The 20687-nt window shown below is 42.2% G+C and overlaps 1 protein-coding gene across 1 annotated transcript; it reads right to left on the reverse strand.

Annotated features, from left to right (window-relative positions):
• Nucleotides 1-1292: 1292 nt before the first annotated feature.
• On the reverse strand, nucleotides 1293-20516 carry LOC106584454 (beta-parvin). The gene is given in 18 exon segments (XM_082968248.1): nucleotides 1293-2851; nucleotides 2854-2886; nucleotides 3661-3733; nucleotides 4261-4350; nucleotides 5009-5044; nucleotides 5047-5068; nucleotides 5174-5197; nucleotides 5313-5380; nucleotides 5644-5759; nucleotides 6048-6188; nucleotides 6442-6544; nucleotides 6627-6651; nucleotides 6653-6695; nucleotides 12023-12182; nucleotides 12298-12420; nucleotides 12656-12712; nucleotides 20287-20352; nucleotides 20481-20516. Coding segments are annotated over 18 exon segments (1257 nt in total). The 3' UTR covers nucleotides 1293-2810.
• Between the last annotated feature and the right edge of the window lie 171 nt (nucleotides 20517-20687).

The raw sequence follows: 20687 nt of genomic DNA on the forward strand, positions 1-20687 counted from the left end.
ACACTGAATCAATCAAAATAGCATTGCGACAGAGAAAAATACACCCAATCTGACAAGCACTTCTCCAGAAACGTGTTACACACAGTGTGTTCTGAGGAGAGACCATGTATATGAAGCCAAGTGGTCCAGACTTATAGTTTAGAGCATTTGGATAGAGACAACTGCTTAGAGGTGAAAGTGAGGTCACTTCACCTAATAGAAGTGGCAACCACACCACAGGAGGTCAAAACAAACATCCCACTGGGCACACACTGGTTGAATCAACATTGTTTACACATCATTTCAATGAAATTACATTGAAACAACGTGGAATAGACGTTGAATTGACGTCTGTGCCCAGTGGCTGTATCATGTGTGATGTCTGTCCTCCAGCACTCCCCAATCATATACAGAGAGAGAAGAGACAACACACTGCATGTGCACCATCTCTACGTCAGAGGAGCAGAGGAAACACGCACACTCCATCAACCTGAAGAGGAAAGGGCAAAAAGGGAAAAGGAGAAGTAGTCATGGTTACCATAGACAAGAAAATAAAGACAGTCCTAAAATAAACCCCATCATTCCTTTGGCTAAACCAAAACCAGAAGGCTTGTGTTGTGAGTTCCAATCTCCGCCACACTTCTGATTCACTTGTGAAGACAAAGAAAGCACAGGAGGTTGGTGGCACCTTAATTGGGGAGGACGGGCTTGTGGTAATGACTGGAGTGGAATCAGTGGAACGGTATCATATACATGGTTCCCATATGTAAAATGCCATTCCATTCACTCCGTTCCAGCCATTATTATGAGCCGTCCTCCCCTCAGCAGCCTCCACTGGTGTGAAGTGTATAATTAAACACATTCACCAGCTTTCTGAATTCAAACATTTATTTCTTGATAGACAGACACGTCCAGGCAGATACATACAAGAAGGGAGGCGAGTTGTTTCCATTGAACAGCCTGTCTCTTGGCGATCCAGACTTGACCACTTAATAATTTACCCATGGTCTAAAATGCATGAGTGGACTCCTGTACATTCAGCTCTCTCTCTCATCTGAAGGGCAGGTCAACACAATGATGCTCTGTGGTACAGAAGGAGAATAAATAATATTGCGCTTAAGGTGAAAGGCAACAGGGTCGGCATCAAGAAATATGGCTTGAACCTGTCCATATAGTCAGTCAGAGAATACTAAAATAGCACTGTTACAATTAATTAATCTTTTAAAATTGATTTTTTTATTTTTTTATTTCACCTTTAGTTAACCAGGTAGGCCAGTTGAGAACAAGTTCTCATCTACAACTGCGACCTGGCCAAGATAAAGCAAAGCAGTGCGACAAAAACAACAACACAGAGTTACAGGAAAATTAAACGTACAGTCAAAAACACAATAGAAAAATCTATGTACAGTCTGTGCAAATGTAGTAAGGTTAGGGAGGTAAGTCAATAAATAGGCCAATGTGGCGAAATAATTACAATTTAGCATTAACACTGGAGTGATAGATGTGCAGATGATGATGTGCAAGTAGTGATACTGGGGTGCAAAAGAGCAAAAGAATAAATAACAATATGGGGATGAGGTAGTTGGGTGTGCTAATCACAGATGGGCTGTGTACAGGTACAGTGATCGGTAAGCTGCTCTGACAGCTGATGCTTAAAGTTAGAGAGGGAGATATAAGTCTCCAGCTTCAGTGATTTTTGCAATTCATTCCAGTCATTGGCAGGATAGATACAATAGAACAATAGAAGTACATCAATAATAATATACTGTATAAAGCTTTATGAGATAGAATATACAGCATTTTCCTCACACATAAATATCTTCTTATAAAGCAGTAGAGGCTTTTTGCATAAAATACACACCCACACAGCAAATTCTCCAGTGTAAAAAACAAACAAAATGAACACAGAGTGTTAAATCAACATTGAAAGTGTTGAGTCTGTGTACCCATATAGACATTGGAACAGTGTTAAATTAACACATTGCGTGAGTTTCAGGCCATTGTATTACTTTGATTTGTTCCTAAAGGGGTACAAACACTTGCAACTGTAATGGTACCCTGTAAAGTAAAAAAAATGCTGGGAAATATGATAATGATGGTTTTGGTTCAAAGTGATTTGTATGAGTTTCTGGCCCGTGGATTAGGGTAAAAATAGGCCCTCAAAATAAGGCCTTGTGTAATACTTATTCTATTTTGTTAAAAAGCTTTTTTTTTATGATACATACTCACTTAGGCTCTCACTTGGTTAAGTTCATTGGACTGAAAATGGATGAATGCAACAACCATGTCTCTGTCACTAACAAATACAGTCATGGGTGGTAACTCAAATTTACTCGAAATGCAAGTAACTCTGGGAAATATTTGAACAAGGTTTTACACAAAACAGTGTGTTAATTTAACACTGTTCCGCTGTCTATATTGGTCCACAGACTCAACACTTTCAGTGTGGATTTAACACTCTCAGTGATATTTTTGTTTTGTTTTTAACGCTGGAGAATTTGCTGTCCATGTTTTCCAATTGCATAATACATTCTCCAGTGTTGACTGAGTATTAACAGCTAAGTGTGCTGGATTATGGGTTGTGGTTAGCATAAAGGAGGAATTAAATACTGACATTGGGGGAGATTAAATACAAACAATCTGTCTCTTCAGGCTAGTCCTCGGGGGGTATCTGTAAGTCCCACGGCACTGATACAAGGGGTGAATTTAGTCTATATTCCGTGGGTTCCATCATTGTTTAGGCTTAAAGTGGGCACAGGCACAGTGCCTTCATTCTCCTCACACTGTAGCTGTGTGTGTGACTGCGTGTGACTGTGTCTGGCAGGCAGACGTCACTCAGAGTTCTTGTATTTGGTGAAAATGTTGTACAACACCTCAAGGTGGACTTCAGGTTCAGGTTCACAATGCCTCGAACCAAACAATGCACCCAAAAGAAGTAATTCATTATTTATAAAAACAAAAATAACAAACTTCTCTCTGAGAGGGAAAATCACAAACACAAAGAAAAGTGCATGCTGCTTGACTGATTCTGGGTGATATTGGTATACAAACATACAAATATGAACACTTTTGTTTCGACAATTCATCCTGTGAGACTTTATATTCAGGAAGACAAAAGCTGTCGGGGTGAGGTTGGGTGTGTTTGGGTCAGATGCTGGCTTAGACGTATATCAATTTTCAAGTATCTAAAGTGAGGCAAGAGCTCCACCTACTGGACACCTAAGGCATTAAAGATACTCAAGCATCATGAGTATTCCGATGATAGTCTACCTTCAGCAAGCTTCCCTCTTCTACTGAATGTTCACTGCCTGCATTCCCCATGTGTTACCGCCCTCCCTGTTCGTCTAATGCAGGGGTTCCCAAACTTTTTTTGTAATTTACAGCCAATGTTTACTTTTTTAATTTGGGCTATGACAGTCTATTACAAGTCAGTCTGACAGTACTTTTGACAGTATTTCAATCTGAAGGAAGTATGGTTTGAAGTGACTGAAATGCATTAGGAAGTTATTGGGAAGTTCAGAAGATCATCAGGCAATAATGTTGTATGATATTCTGTGCAGAAAAGAACATCATCATTGCACATTTTCTCTCACAAACCCATTTTAAATCAGGCAAAAACACATGGGGTCGCAACCCCTAGTTTGGGAAACACTGATGTAATATATTGTGTCAGTACTGTACCGTCTGATTTGGCTTTGGGTTTATTCAGGCCTTCGTCCTGCATCAGCTCAAAGGCAAACGCCACATTGTGGACCTGAGGGGAACCAGGGGAGAGAATGAACAAGATGAACCTGCTAGCAGTCGACCAAAGAAACACCACTTCTACAAGTCCACCTCTCACAGAGAAACACCACTTCTACAAGTCCACCTGTCACAGAGAAACACCACTTCTACAAGTCCACCTCTCACAGAGAAACACCACTTCTACAAGTCCACCTCTCACAGAGAAACACCACTTCTACAAGTCCACCTCTCACAGAGAAACACCACTTCTACAAGTCCACCTCTCACAGAGAAACACCACTTCTACAAGTCCACCTCTCACAGAGAAACACCACTTCTACAAGTCCACCTCTCACAGAGAAACACCACTTCTACAAGTCCACCTCTCACAGAGAAACACCACTTCTACAAGTCCACCTCTCACAGAGAAACACCACTTCTACAAGTCCACCTCTCACAGAGAAACACCACTTCTACAAGTCCACCTCTCACAGAGAAACACCACTTCTACAAGTCCACCTCTCACAGAGAAACACCACTTCTAAAAGTCCTACCTACCTTCTGCTCAAAGTTCTCCTGTGTGAGGAAGAAGTTGTAGAGGAGGACAAAATAGTCCTCCAGCAGAACCAGATACACACCATCAGCAAACTGGACACAAAGACAAGGGGTTGTCAAACATTGGCAACACATGAGGATATGGAAGAAGCAGTGGCGACCCATCATTCAGAGCCAGTGGGGCAGAGCCCCTCCTGTTATGAACCCCACCGGTTTAGCAAAATAAATATTATAGTAATATTTACTTGCTTGTTATTTTAGCACTAATACGTGTCACATATCAGTTTGCAACAATGTAAAAAAAAAAACGTATTGAGTTAACAAAGCTGCATACAAACATGGTCTATTTTTTGCTTTCTTGAGTGAGGCAGCTCCAAAATGCAGGTGTTTCAGCCTAGCTCAGCGGCCCAGCGGAAAGTACAGAGCGTAGGGGTTGATAATCTTCTGTAGTTGAGCCGTGATTGGCTCAGTGTTCTGTCACTCATGGGGACACTAGGTCACTGCAAAATCTACAGGGAGAGCTAGAAAGTTTAATCTACTTTTTGGAACTAACTTGGTTACCACTTTTTCCATGTGGTTTCTTCCTTCACAGACTCCATGAAATGACGACCGCTTCCTGGTCAAATGATTCATTTTGTGTGTGGTTTCCTAGAAACAAGGTTGGCTTATCTTAGCCCTACGGCTCAACTTAAGCCGCGAATCCCTAAAGTGTAAAGGAACGCACTTTTAAATCTCTCTTGAAATATTTGACCTCCTTCATAACATTGAGCTTGTCAGGTATGTGATCTCCAGGAGTGTGTCAAATGCATCCCTTTCAGAGATACAGTAAAAAAAATATTTTAAAAAATCAAGATCATAACAAAACTCTGCATTAATCACATTTTACAACAGGCCTCAATGTTCAACCAACATCTACTCACCAAATCTACCTATCATCATTCTAGAAAAAATAATAGAAAACAGAAATGTTATTGTTATACCTATGTATACAATAAGGATTCCCCCCCTCTCCCCCCAAAAAAGAAACCTAACAAAAAGTGAACAATAGTACTTACTCTGTAGTGCTCGTCAGCTCCTTGGTTACGTGACATGTCTGCAGTATGCCCTCCTTTTCTAAAACAAACTAAACAATCTATTCAGGTCAGTGGAAGAATCTGAATCGCGTCCTCTCTCCACGTCTCCTTCTCAAAACCCATTGGATGAGAAAGCCAGAGGTCCCTCCCAAGCGAGGATGTGAGGATGAATGCAATTGAGATTCTCCCAATGAGTGATCATAATTTTTTCTTTTATTTCATCTTTATTTAACCAGGTAGGCCAGTTGAGAACAAGTTCTCATTTACAATCATGATGTGCAACAGATAATAGATATGTGCTGTGTCTCCTTACCTTGACCATCACCACCTGTACAGACATGTGTTCAAGCAATCTGATGAGGGACAGATAGTGCATGGCCAGAGCCACCAGCAGGTACAGTATGGCCACCAGGTTCTTAGTATAGATAGCTGTGGATGGAGGAGGGGACCAGCATTGGGAGCTGTCAGCATTCACCAGGTTTAAATTGGGACTACTAAGGTAAAATGTTGTTTAATGCAGTGCTTTCTAGAGGTAAATTTACACTTCAATGGTAAAATTAGGATTTATATTAAATACTTTGTTAGCATGATATCAAAGATAACTGATCACAATACAGAATATATTATTAAGTGTGTTCAATGTTGTGTTAGCCACTCGGACTGGCAATTGAATGGCACCTATCAATGTTTGGTCTTAGACTGTAAAATACAACTCACAGTCAACGCTCTACTCATTGGACCAGCCGTGAGGCCTGAGCAGCTGGTTGACAGACTCCAGTACAGTTTGGAGCATCTGCTTCTGTCCTCTCTCTGATTGGGTCACCTCAGCCACATTTAGCTTCCAACCCGACAGCTTCTCTGTCACCAGCAGAGAAGAGACAGACAGGGACTTATAAAGCAGTCGCTCAGAGCATCATAATAAACACAAACACACATACACACAGCAAATGCATTATAAACACTCACCCTAAACTGTTACACAAATTTATCAGAATCAAAGAAACTGTGAAAACAGTGATGTTGATAGCATCAAAAATATTATATAGTTCATCAGAAAAACACCAAGCTCAGCCACAGACACTACACAGAGTCCAAACTAATTATTCCTTACCAGATAACTTCTAGAGCACCTGTCCATCATAGCAATCCTCCTCCAAGTCTTTGAAGATGATCCTGTCCTCCTCCAGCTCATTGTTGATCCAGTCTATTAACACCTGGACACAACAGCATCTATTAGCATCAGTGTTTGTTCTTCAAAATAAAGGGATACACACTACTGAGAGATCAGTCACCTACTCTCTGAAGATCTTTCAATGTAGTATTCTCTGGGAGTTGGGTTCAGCATGTTCCTCTCAGCATTCTCTTCTAAGAAAGACATTGGAAGAATACACTCAATGGCAAAGCCAGAGGGCTACAACTGATACACATAGAAGTAGTACATATCATCTTCTACATTCGAAGAGTGCTATACTCTACACAAACATCCCACACACACAGAGTACACTTCTCCTGTGTACTACTATACTAGTGTATACTCATCTTGGATCGTAAGAATGATTCAGACAATGAGTGGAACTAAGACACAGGGTGTTGTACTCTGCACGTTGCTCTTTCATTTCCTCATCCACCAAAGGTCACTCACAGTCACAGTTAGTCCCCCAGAAGTCACCCTTAATGAGCTTTCGTAACCCCCAGTTGTAACCCCCAGTCACTGGGAATCACCCCAGTCAGAAAGAGGCAAAGACAAGTACAATCGTCCCCGAAGGTCAGAAGTGTCATCAAGTCAACCAACAGTTTGAGTTGCTGTTACCCAGCAACAGAGGCATATTGTACAATGCATTCGGAAAGTTTTCAGACCCCTTGACTTTTTTCACATTTTGTTACGTTACAGCCTTATTCTAAAATGGATTAAATGCATTTTTCCCAGCATCAATCTACACACAATACCCCATAATGACAAAGCGAAAATAGGTTTTTAGAAATGTTTGAAAATGTATTAAAAATAAAAAACAGAAATACCATATTTACATAGGAATTCAGACCCTTTGCTATGAGACTCGATTGGAGTTCACCCGTGGTAAATTCAAATGATTGGACATGATTTAGAAAGGCACACACCTGTCTATATAAGGTCCCACAGTTGACAGTCCATGTCAGAGCAAAAACCAAGCCATGAGGTCGAAGGAATTGTCTGTTGAGCTACGAGACAGGATTGTGTCAAGGCACAGATCTGGAGAAGGGTACCAAACCATTTCTGTGGCATTGAAGGTCCCCAAGAACACAGCGGCCTCGATCATTCTTAAATGGAAGAAGTTTGGAACCACCAAGACTCTTCCTAGAGCTGGCTGCCCGGCCAAACTGAGCAATTGGGAGAGAAGGGCCTTGGTCGGGGAGGTGACCAAGAACCCGATGTTCATTCTGACAGAGCTCCAGAGTTCCTCTGTGGAGATGGGAGAACCTTCCAGAAGGACAACCATCTCTGCAGTACTCCACCAATCAGGCCTTTATGGTAGAGTGGCCAGACGGAAGCCACTCCTTAGTAAAAGGCACGACAGCCCCATTGGTGTTTGCCCAAAGGCACCTAAAGGACTCTCAGACCATGAGAAACAAGATTCTCTGGTCTGATGAAGCTAAGATTGAACTCTTTGGCCTGAATGCCAAGCGTCAGGTCTGGAGGAAACCTGGCACCATCCCTACGGTGAAGCATGGTGGCAGCATCTTGCTGTGGGGATGTTTTTCAGCGGCAGGGACTGGGTGATTAGTCAGGATCGAGGGAAAGATGAGCGGAGCAAAGTACAGAGAGATCCATGATGAAAACCTGCTCCAAAGCGCTCAGGGCCTCAGATTGGGGTGAAAGTTCACCTTCCAACAGGACAACAACCCTAAGCACACAGCCAGGACAATGCAGGAGTGGCTTCGGGACAAGTCGCTGAATATCCATATGGCCGAGCTAGAGCCTGGACTTGAACCCAATCGAACATCTCTGGAGAGACCTGAAAATATCTGTGCAGCGACGCTCAGCATCCAACCTGACAGAGCTTGAGAGGATCTACAGAGAAGAATGGGAGAAACTGCCCAAATACAGGTGTGCCAAGCTTGTAGCGTCATAGCCAAAAATAATCAAGGCTGTCATCGCTGCCAAAGGTGCTTCAACAAAGTACTGAGTAAAGGGTCTGAATACTTATGTAAATGTTATATTTCAGTTTTATTTATTAATATTTTTTATAAATTTGCAAAAATTAAAACAAAAATATAACTGTTTTTATTTTGTCATTATGGGGTATTGTGTGTAGATTTATGAGGGATTTAAAAAAAAATCTATTTTAGAATAAGGCTGAAATGTCACAAAATGTGGAAAAAGTCAAGGGGTCTGAATACTTTCCGAATGCACTGTACAGTACCTGGTTCTGATATTAGGATGTAAACAACTAACAAGATGAAGCCAAGTCCCTCTGTTGCTGTGCTGAGCTTCGATTCCCTTTCACTGACAACACACACTGACTATACCTCTGGGATTTGATGGCTAGGGTCTACATTTAGGCTAACCCTAATGGCAACATTCCTTTTATCTTCCAGCGCACTAAATGGCAGCAGACAGTACATTTAAGGTATGCAGAAAAGGGATGTTGTTGATGTTGGAGAGAGGAGGAGTCCTCTGTATTCTGTATAGATGTCCTATCTGATATTCCCTGGTGTAGAGCTCAACCACAAACCATAGCCATCAGGGTACAGTATGCCTCCTCTGCTGCCCACATCGCACACCAGATCAGCATTTCCTTCATAATTACAGTCCTGCGTTTCATCATAATTGTGCTATTTAGTCTGGGTACCAGTCTTTTTAGCTAACATTCCAATACTTGCTACTCCTGTCTTTAGCAAATGACAGGAGTGGCACGGAGTGGAACGTAATAGCTGAACAGAGGTTAACAATCAGGCTGAACAATCTGGCTAATATTTCCTCCCTCTGTCCAGTACATCTTTCTTCACATGACTCTGTGCTACAATTCAATGAGTGAAATATAGTGTTAAGGATTTTGCGACAATTAAGGCAAAGCCCTCCCAAACAATAATATAGCCCAATAATCCTGCCGTAGAGATGTAATATGTGTCAATAGATCATAACCAACGCTAAATCTGGATAAGTCCCCAGTTAGTCCTGAAACACTAGAGACAAAATCCAGCATACGTTTCTCATATCACAATACAGACATTAACAGGTTCCTAAACAGCAACACACAAGCAGAACTCACAACACAGTAGGCCTACCAAAAATGTACATATGGTACCGTGCAAGCGTTCATAAATCAGAGTTCCTTAAAGCCCGCCACAAGCAAACCTCCCAACCAATCCCTGCATTTCAAATATAACTACCTTGTTTCTTCCTCTTAATTACCCCTAGGATCCCAGAGCTGAGTAGCAGGTAGTGAAGGTAGAAAGGTAGAGAGTGTGTGTGATGTGCCACCGGTGTGGCTGAGGGCAGTGGGAGAGGCGTCATCACGTGTTTATATCTGTCAACCCCCCCACGGTCCAGTTAAGGAAGTGTGAGTGGTGTGGAGGGGGTTGCAGGACAGGACGAGGACTCCAGCCATAGTAGCAGAACCCCATCTAACTACCCCTAGTACTCTACAGGGACAACACTGGCCAGCAGTGGACAGGACTTGAAGGAGAGCATGGATTCTCCTAACTACTGCACTGACAGGTACCATGTTGTGTTTGTGTACCCAATCTAGCAACATCAGTATTGCATAAGATGCATGGAAACACAATATGATCAAACTATTATACTGTATAAGAGAACAGTCTATTGCTGAATACATTGACAGCAATGTGATGTTCCAGTTTTTTGTTGACATGATAATCAGAGGTAGGCTACATACGAAACCTACAGTAAATGGCTATCATTCTAGGTTAGACATGTTTATCATAGTACTATGTGGTGTACCACTTCATCCTTATGCTATAAACATTGCTTTCAGCTCTTAATCTGTTCTGATGCATTGAACAATGAATCCTGCAGTAAATGTATTTCTCTTAATCTACAGTGCCATGAAAAGATATTTGCCCCCTTTCTGATTTTCTCTATTTGTGATTTTTTTCAGATCTTCAACCAAAACCTAACATTAGATAAAGGGAACACTGAGTGAACAAATAACAAAAAAAGTTATACTTATTTGATTTAATAAACAATTTATGCAACACCCAATGCTCCTGTGTGAAAAGTTATTTCCCCCTTACAGACAACAACTGGTTGTGCTACCTTTAGCCGCAGGGACTGCAACCAAACACATCCTGTAGATGTTCACCTGGCTCTAACATCAATGTGGATGAACGTTGGCCCACTCTTCCATGCAGGACTGCTTTAATCAGTGACATGTGAGTTTTCGAGCATGAACTTCTTGTTTCAGGTCCTGCCACAACGTCTCAATTGGGTTTAGGTCTGGACTTTGACTAGGCCATTCCAAAACCTTAAATATTTTACTTTTCGGCCATTCTAATTTAGATTTGCTTGTGTGTTTTGAATTATTGTCTTGTTCCCTGACCAAGCTGCGCTTCAGCTCACAGACAGATGGCCTGACATTCTCTTGTAGAATTCTATGATACAGAGCAGAATTCAATGATGGCAAAGTCGTAGGAGTCTTGATGATCCTCTCGGTGCTTCCAGGTGATTTTTGGTAAACTTGAGTTGACTTTTTGGGCGACATGGGTCCCAACATGTCAGGCGAAAACCAATTGTATTTGTTTTCTGCATTCATCAGTGTTGTCTTGAGACTAGCCTCCATCTCCTGCTTTTACAGAGCCTTAGGCTAGGCTGGGAGGGACACATACACAAAAAAAGACAGGAGCCAAACCTTGCAGCTGTCCATACTAGACAGAGCTAGGAAAGGGGCTTCAACATAGCTTGGTAAAATAAATAAAAAAGTGGAACTGCACAACTAGCGGAGACCAAAGGTTAATCAAAACAAAAGAGAAAGTAAATATTGTATTCCTTATCTTAATAACCTTGCATTCTTGTGATAGAGAATTAGATTTCTATATGTTTATTACATCATGAGAAACACCACTAGCCAGTCTACTTCCTTTGCTCCTTGCTCTAGTTGGCCATAGAAAATAGGTTTTGCTTTAGGCACATTTCTATAACTTCTACAGACATCACAGCTCTATCAGTAGGCTATATATTTTCTGACCAACAGCATCCTCTGTATTAATACTTAATGACCCCATGAGTGTGTTGTGTAAGTTGTGCAACTAGGAAGTTTAGTTGTGCAACCAGGAAGTTCTCTCAACTTCCATCACACATGGAAGGGTTGAAAACAGACAGTAACCATGATAATCATATATGGAGATTACACATTGCTGCAAGTTCCAGACATTTTCAATGAAGAGATAGTGAAATAGCCAACAGATGGTTGAATCGTGGAAGGCTGGGAGATGGATCTTCTCCCCTAGTTACAAGCCCAACTGGTGTGGAGATCACTTCAGTTCCTGGATTACTTCAGTACTGGTTCTGGTTCTGTCCTTTGTTCTTTGCCTCTTTCCCCAGAGCATCTTTAAAATGACAAAAATACATTAACAACCAGTGATCAGTTTCTTCTTAAGGTGTCAATAATAAGGACTATTTCAGTTTTCTACATTTCTATTATCCATTGGAGTCACTGAACAGGTTCCCCTAGAGGGTGTGATCATCTGTTCACCTGCGGTCTGCAGTAGTCCCCAGTGTGTCTGCAGCCTCTGTCTCAGTCTCTCCATGGCCTCCACGTTCTCAGGGAGAGGGGTACCCAGGGGCCGCAGAGAGAGGGCAGGATCCCCCAGTGGAGAGGCTGCCGTGGCCCCTACATCCCCCTCCTCACCCTCCTGAGATATAACAGAGTGTTAAGACTTTGAGGGCCACTGTCATAATCTGTCTTCTCATGTTTTTTTGCAAAGTCTAAATATGCCCCTCAGTGCCCTCTCTGAGTGTCCCTCTCACCTGTAGGAGTGCCAGTGTGTGGCCCTGTGCCAGTCCCTGGAGCAGGCTGATGATCTGTGCCCAGGCTGCCTCCCCAAACCCGCAGCTCGGCTCCCGTGCTAGCAGCACCAGCCCAGGGTCATACTGATGAGCAGACCCAGCAACATGACAATCATATATTCAGAGTACTGTAAGACTACTTCTCAGGATAATTTACTGTACATTTTTTAGACAAACAGAAACATGATATCTGGGTTTCTGATCCTCTGGCTCCTTACTGATCTGCACCATTAGTACTTTCCTAAAGGAGAGAAATGAAGGAGCTGTTTATTGTTAAGAAGGGTGTTTATTACTCAACATACTGTACAAACATTCTCACCCGTTCTCTGTGATGTATGCCGGGATCTGCCCATCCCCCAGGAACACCACCAATAACCTGTGAAGAGAAATCACACACCAACTGAGTGTTCTCCACCAATATCCCTGCTGGCTTGTGCATGTCCAGTATTGAGAAAGGACTCAAGGTCAAAGGTCATAAACGTTGTGTACCGTTTGGTGAGAAACATCCCAGCATGCTACACGGCACACAGCATGATCACGGTGAAGTCAGGCACCAGTGCCAGACCATTATGAATCTGACAGACAGTTAACATCACAGTTACAAGTTAGCTAAAACAACACCACAGAGACCAAACCAAAGAGACCACGATGCCGTCTTTCTCTACTCCTTGTGGTGCTGAGAATAAATACACACACAATAACCTCTGGTATTCCTGGAGCATGAGGAATAAACAATGTGGCACATTTATCACAAGCAAACAGAGGCTACAGAAGATGTATTAGTACTAAAGAAACATTGGCAAATATACTGTGTAATCTGCAACAAATAACAATTAATGCCATTTGTAGTATTATGCAAGTTACTTAGAATCAGTACCATGAAGCACTGTCATCTTCACAACACTGCTATCAACAGCTATATATCCCCGCTTGTTCCTTCATCTTTGCAAAGACAGCATTGACACTGCAGCGAAACATGACAGCTTCCTCATCCTCTGGCTCTTCGAAAAAGTTAAGCTTGGTTTGTAAAACAAGACAGCTTCACCAAAAATGTCAAATGTTTCATACAATCAATTATCATATTATCAAGAAAAGCATAGAAAGTGATTTGAACAGGAACTATGATCATAAAGTAACTGTCCAGTGAAAATCTCACGTAGAGGTTCATAGTCTTAACTTAAATAATCTTGTTGACTCGTCCTATACTCGTATTTGTTGCCATAAATTTGTGACATACACACCACCACCTCTTACTAATTTTTTCTGGCCATCCCCCTCTTCTTTCTGACCCTCATCAGCCTGCACATCCTCCTCCTCGTTTTTCTGACAATCCCCCTCTTCTTTCTGACCCTCATCAGCCTGCACCTCCTCTTCCTCCTTTTTCTGACCATCCTCCTCTTCATCTTTCTGACCCTCATCAGCCTGCACCTCCTCTTCCTCCTTTTTCTGACCATCCTCCTCTTCATCTTTCTGATTCTCATCAGCCTGCGAGAGAAGAGAGGAGGAAGTGAAGGGAGGGAGAGAAGGAGGGAGTGAAGAAAGAAACGATGAATAGTTCCAGTCAGGCAATGCAGGTTGATATGTTGTAAATGGAGTGATGAGATCAGAGTGATCCAAGGGTGATTCCATATAGGGCTGGCACAATTACCGTATAACAGACGGTTATGGATAAAAAGAAAATAACCATTATAAAAAAGTAATAATTGGGGGGGGGGAGCAGCTGACTGAAGACGGGAAGGCTGGGCAATCATGCAGTTGAGTTCGTTTCTGCCTTAACTTGAGCTCTTAACAACTTGCAAGCAAGGTGTTGTAGCAAATGCTGAATAGAATGGTTTTGGGAACCTCTAACCATGGCATTTTGACTGGTAAACTCATGGGTGCACTCGCAATGGCTGCCTGGTATTGTGATGCAATAATTTCCATGATTGGTCATGTAGAATGTTCATTCAAATGATATTAACTGATGTCGCTCATGCAATGGAATGTATTTTTTGTAATGTCAGTTGAGTTGAATCAACAAATCACAACACATATACAGGTTAAGACAACGTCGTCACAAATTTGGGACGACTGTGGTCCAATTGTTGCAAAGATTTATGGGATATTAGAATCTTGTTGTCTTAACCTTTGTCATCTTCAACCTATCTTTGCTCCTATGGGCAGGGGCGGAGCCAGAGGGGTGTCCGGCGCTGGACACTGATTGGCCACCTCGGGTGCCACCCCAAAATTTCATTCATTCTCATTTCACCTCGTTGAAAGAAGCATTTATTTTCACGTTTTGAAATCGAGGACGAGTAAGAGAATATATTAACGTTGGTTGCAAGATACAGAAGAATAAGAAGAACATACAAAAGAAGAATAAGAGAGAATATTTCCACAGCTCCACAAGCTTTTTTCACGATTGGCAAAAGCATAATATTTGAAGTAAGTTAAGGTTTAGCAACAGGTTTAGGTTTCCTGAACAACTTTTACGAAAGTTGAGTTGCTGTGTAAGTTAACAGTGTTCAGAAAGTTAACATTCAGCAATTTGAAATCCATTAACTCAGATGTTCGTACTTGAACTCAAAACGAACAATTATTATTATCAATCTGTTAACGTTACTCAAAAGATTACCACAATTTGCAGATAGCCTGTTGCTATCGTAAAGGTGTAAGAAATTATAGCTAGCTAAGTTACTTACTGCAGAGTAGGGCTAGCCATGATCTAACTATCAACCTAGGCTGGTAGTTGATTTTAAGGTACAGTTATGATAATGGAGATTTGTAATTAAGATTGAGATTGGACTAAAATGTGGGTAATTGGATGCTTAGATGTAACCATAGACTGTCTTCTTTTTGCATTGGGTCCAATAAACATGAAAAGAAAGGGAGAGATATCAGACTTCTTTTTAAAGAAGCACAAACAGGCAGATCAGGTGCAAACAGACCCCAACCCTTGCATCACCACCGGACCCCAGAGCAGCTCCCTACCTGAGGCTAGTCAGAGTCAGTGTGGTCAGACTTCACAAGGACCCAGTCTACCACCACCAGGTCAGAGCATCTGCCAGGCAGTAAGTTACATGCCCAGTTCAGAATATAAATTTAGCTTCAGCCTGTAATAGATGATTTTGTCAGATTAAGCCTAACTTTAAAATGTTGGTTGTTGATTCATGTGTGTTCTTGTTTTGATGGCTGTGGCATGAATGGTTCTTGTGTTATTTTATTGTAATAGATGTATCAAGGGATGACACAGAGACCTCTGAGCAAGACAGTGAGCCAGAGCTGCCAGGAGATGTCATCGAGCCCCTCCCAACTGCATCAAGCACCAGATATGTTGTTCCAAAAGGACCCAACGGTAGGCCTATACTTTAAATTACACATTTTAGTTAGCAGCTGTTAGTATCTAATCTTGTGTATCCCTTAATTATACATTTCCATAGAGATATGACACACTATTTAAAGTGTATTTCAGACATTTCAAGATCCAGAGAAGAGGGTCCTGTACAGCCGTGTTTGAAAACATTTCCCAGAACTCAGCATGGTACTAGGAAAAGGGCTTTCAACAGCTCCCTGCCTCACACAGGAAGCGGCGCAGGTCCTAATCCAGGCACTTGTCATCTCCCGTCTGGATTACTGCAACTCGCTGTTGGCTGGGCTCCCTGCCTGTGCCATTAAACCCCTACAACTCATCCAGAACGCCGCAGCCCGTCTGGTGTTCAACCTTCCCAAGTTCTCTCACGTCACCCCGCTCCTCCGCTCTCTCCACTGGCTTCCAGTTGAAGCTCGCATCCGCTACAAGACCATGGTGCTTGCCTACGGAGCTGTGAGGGGAACGGCACCTCCGTACCTTCAGGCTCTGATCAGTCCCTACACCCAAACGAGGGCACTGCGCTCATCCACCGCTGGCCTGCTGGCCCCCCTACCTCTGAGGAAGCACAGTTCCCGCTCAGCCCAGTCAAAACTGTTCGCTGCTCTGGCACCCCTATGGTGGAACAAGCTCCCTCACGACGCCAGGACAGCGGAGTCAATCATCACCTTCCGGAGACACCTGAAACCCCACCTCTTTAAAGAATACCTAGGATAGGATAAAGTAATCCTTCTAATCCCCCCCCCCCCTAAAAGATTTAGATGCACTATTGTAAAGTGGTTGTTCCACTGGATATCATAAGGTGAATGCACCAATTTGTAAGTCGCTCTGGATAAGAGCGTCTGCTAAATGACTTAAATGTAAATGTAAATGTATAAGGACAATTCATGGCTTGAATATTCTGTCAGTCAAAATTCAACTTATTGTTTCGCCTGTAGGCATTTTTCTCTGCCCAATACACCTGAATCTGCCTTCACATCACAGTCAGGTTTTTGTAACAGGAAAAAGGCACTGTTTTAAAGATTCTGGGTTTAAGCTCCAATCGAAGGCAGAGCATCATATGTTTGGAATCAGCATAAAAGTGCTATTGACAGCAACTTATCAATGTTAGTTGTCATAAATGAGGATTGGAAAAATAAAGTGGAGGAAAACCTGTACTTACATTAAAACAATTGCAGATGTGCTCCTATTAACTGCCACTCAAAATATAGCACAGAGGTCATCGAGAGTCTGATGACTCTCACAACAAGGGTCATTTTTTGACAATCTTAGAAGAAATAGGAAAGCATGACCCTCTCATAGAGAAAAGGATGAATGCATGTGGCAATGGTAAGTACACAAGCCACCAAATCCAGAACGAAGTTCTTTAGGGCTTAGAAGTAAAAGAAAGTGAAGTTTTTAGCATAGTGTAATTGCAGATGAAATCAAAGATTTAAAGAAAAAATAACAAATGTCTTTAGTTGTGAGGTACTATTACAACGTGGCCATCCACAAAAGCTTTTTACACTTTTGGTCAGCTGAAAGCTTCGATACAGCAGGTCTCACAAAAATGATAATTGATTGCCTTGAAAAACATGGTCTTGTCACGTCCTGACCAGTGAAAAGGGTCATTTGCCATAGTAGAATGGTCAGGGGGTTGTTTTGTGTGTTTTGGGGTTTGTTTGTTTCTAGGGGAATTTGTTCTAGTTTTCTATTTCTATGTTTAGTTTTCCATGTTTGGCCGAGTATGGTTTCCAATCAGAGGCAGGTGTCTTTCGTTGTCTCTGATTGGAAGCCATACTTAGGCAGCCTGTTTTCCTTTGGGTTTTGTGGGTGGTTGCAATCTGTTTAGTATGTTAGGATACCTGACAGAACTGTTTGGCTGTCGTTTGTTTTTTCTTTGTGAAGTGCCTTCATTAAAAGTAAAAGATGAGCACTCAACATGCTGCGCCTTGGTCTGTTCACTACGACGCCTGTGACAGGTCTGGTCTACAGAAATAATCTTGTGGGGCAAGGCTATGACAGTGCATCCGTCATGAGCGTAAAGCATTCTGGTGTATCTGCACGGATTAAAAACAGTGCAAGATTTGCATTTTATGTGCACTGTAATGTACATTGTTTGAATTTGGTTCTTGTCAATGCTGTAAAATCAGTGCCTGAGGCAGTTAACTTTTTTGCTCTCCTGCAGAAGCTTTATAACTTCGTATCTAGCTCGTACGTTCATCTCAAGTGGCTTGCAGTTCAGAAAGAGCTGTATCCACAGCAGCAGCAGCCCAGGGAACTACAGAGACTTACGGATGTAAGGTGGGCATGCAGATACATGGCGTGCCGTAATCTGAGGGACAGGCTTCCAGCAGTTCTGAGAGTGCTTTTGTAAAGTGCTTGGTGATGCCAATTGTCTTTCTGACATGCTCCAATCAAGCTCTCTTGACCTAGCAAGGGCTGTGGATCTAGTAGGTGGCCTTACATACAAGTTACAGGACTACAGAAGTGGGGGTTACTTTGGAGAACTATGGAAAGAGGTTGAAGAGATTGCAGGGCACTGCAAAATAAGTGTACAAACAGCGTGTAAAAGACAGCCTAAAACAAGCTTAAGATTTCACGACTCATTGATGATGAGCACTGTAGGACAGAAAAATAGTGACCAAAGTGAAGGTGAGAGCTTCCAAAGATCAATCTATTATCAGGTGATTGACAGTCTCACTCACAGCTGAGCTACAGAGGCATTTTTCAAAGAAGAATTGCGAGATAACGCAAGGGTTCCAATTTCTCAACCCAAACAATACAACATTCTTGAATAAGGAGCATCTGTTTGCCTTTTCTCAGACCTTTGAGTCAGATTTAGAGGACCTCAAACATAAGGTTCATCAAACCAAGCGGCTTCTTGATAGGAGAGAGAAAAGTGGAAGGGACAGACCGTCTACTCTCCTTGACTTTGTTGTGTTTCTAGAACCTTATAAAGAGGTCTTCCATGAACTATTTTGACTTAGAAAGATTTCTGTTGTTACACCAGTCAGCAGTGCTTCTTGCGAGAGAAGCTTCTCAGCTTTAAAACTGATTAAAACCCACCTTAGGACAACAATGGTTGATGACAGGTTGTCACCTCGGAATTCTCAGTGTTGAGTCAAGGAGGGAACGCTCCCTCAACATGGATGAGTTTGTGAAACATTTAGCCAGTTCTCACCAGAACTGCAGAATTATGCTGTTTTATATCTAACAAGGATAATTTGGCACTTAGACGGTCCCTGTGTGTGAGAGAGAGAGAGAGAAATCAGGCTGCAGATCTAAGGTAGAGACACTGACTATTCATAGTATGTTACATAATTCTAGTGAAGTAACCTTTTTGGACCACACCATCTGCCACATTGAAGAACTCCGGGTTAAGTGAATTATCACTTTACCTCTAATCAGCAATCATAGGATTCATTCATGCTCCTTAGATGCCAAGTTAGGGTTACACACTAATTTTTGTCATGGTCTATGGACCCCCTGAAGTAGCCTTGGCCACCCCATGTATAAAACTCTAGCTCCGCCACTGCCTATGGGTGCACTCGCAATGATCGCCAGTTCACCCATTATGCCATCATTGACTTGAAATGCGAACGCCTGTTCTATTCATTCTATTTCTGTGGCAGAACATGCAGTCAGGAGAGGAGGAAAGGAGAAAATGTGCGTAAAAAAAATATATATTTATTTTTGCAATTAGAACGGATATTAGAGATCGCAGTCATTTTGCTGGCCAATTACCGTCATCCAAAATTCCATGTCCGTCACAGCCCTAATGTCATATAGTACCTGTGTGTTTGAGAGTGGATATGACACACTCCAAAACGCTGCAGGGACAAATAGAAAGATACAGAGATACAATGCAGTGCTGTAACGGTACAAGCTACATCATTTTTACATTTATGTCATTTAGCAGACACTTTTCTCCAGTGCGACTTACAGTCTAGCATCCTACTTATAAGTGGTACTTATGTTATAGCAGTTTTAAAGTTTAAGAAATGCCTTGATTGAGAAACTAGCCAACCTCTCACATGGGCCGTTCAGTTCTGTTGTTTGGGGGGCAGGATCTCCAAGTAAGGTTTGGACGGTCTGGCACACTGATTAGGCTAATGAGGTCAAGTTGTACCCTCCCTGAAACAGTTTAAAGTGTAAAGAGGAGTTAAGAACAGTAGCAGTTAGAAACAGTTCCTGTTATGTTCATGTTTATGTCAGTCAATTCCTAAGAGAGAGACACTGTTAAATATCACAGTCTATGAGTGACAGTCACCACCAGGACTGTAGACATTTCCCCTCCAGCCAGGGACATCGGGAGGTGGGTATGGTGGGCACAAACGTCTGGGGTGGCACACATGTGACCCTGGGACAAAACATGAAAGACAGATTCATTATAATAAAATTACAATCCCTCTACACTCGATTGGTTATTCATAGAAAGGTTAAATGCCTTACCTCTGGGTCTCCAATGGCAGAGTCAATGCCAGCACAAACAAATACCAAACCTGGGCTGAACTGAAACAAAGAGCATTGATTTAATTCAGTCATCATTTGAGATTGAAATGTAAAGAGATTGATCATCAGACATGTTTTGTGAGTGCTGCAGATGCAGGAGAATGCCTCACCTCATATGCGACAGGCAGGAGAACATGGAAGAAGACGGAAAGGTAATCACTGTTCTCCATCCCCACCTGTAACCAGTCAAGAGATCAAATGAGAACTGAAGGCATAATGCTACGGAGGAAGAAACAAGGGCTTCTTAGAATTGAAATGACTTCTAGAATTCTACTTCTATGGCATTGACCTTGTTCCAGGTTACGTTGCTGTTGAAGCCAGCGCCCTTCTCTTTGCCCATACTGTCATAGTCAGACTCCCTCAAGTTGGGCCAGAAGCCTTGGTGCTCATAGCGGTGCCAGAAGTAGAGCACAATGGAAGACAAAAAGGGGTGTCAGTCAAGATGGATTAGCAGCCAAAAGATCCTGTTAGGATAAAGAAGACACTCGGAAGAGAACAGGAAGCTCTGTCC

This window comes from Salmo salar, chromosome 23 (assembly GCF_965601325.2).
Source record: "Salmo salar chromosome 23, fSalSal1, whole genome shotgun sequence".
In the NCBI taxonomy this organism is placed as follows: Eukaryota; Metazoa; Chordata; class Actinopteri; order Salmoniformes; family Salmonidae; genus Salmo; species Salmo salar.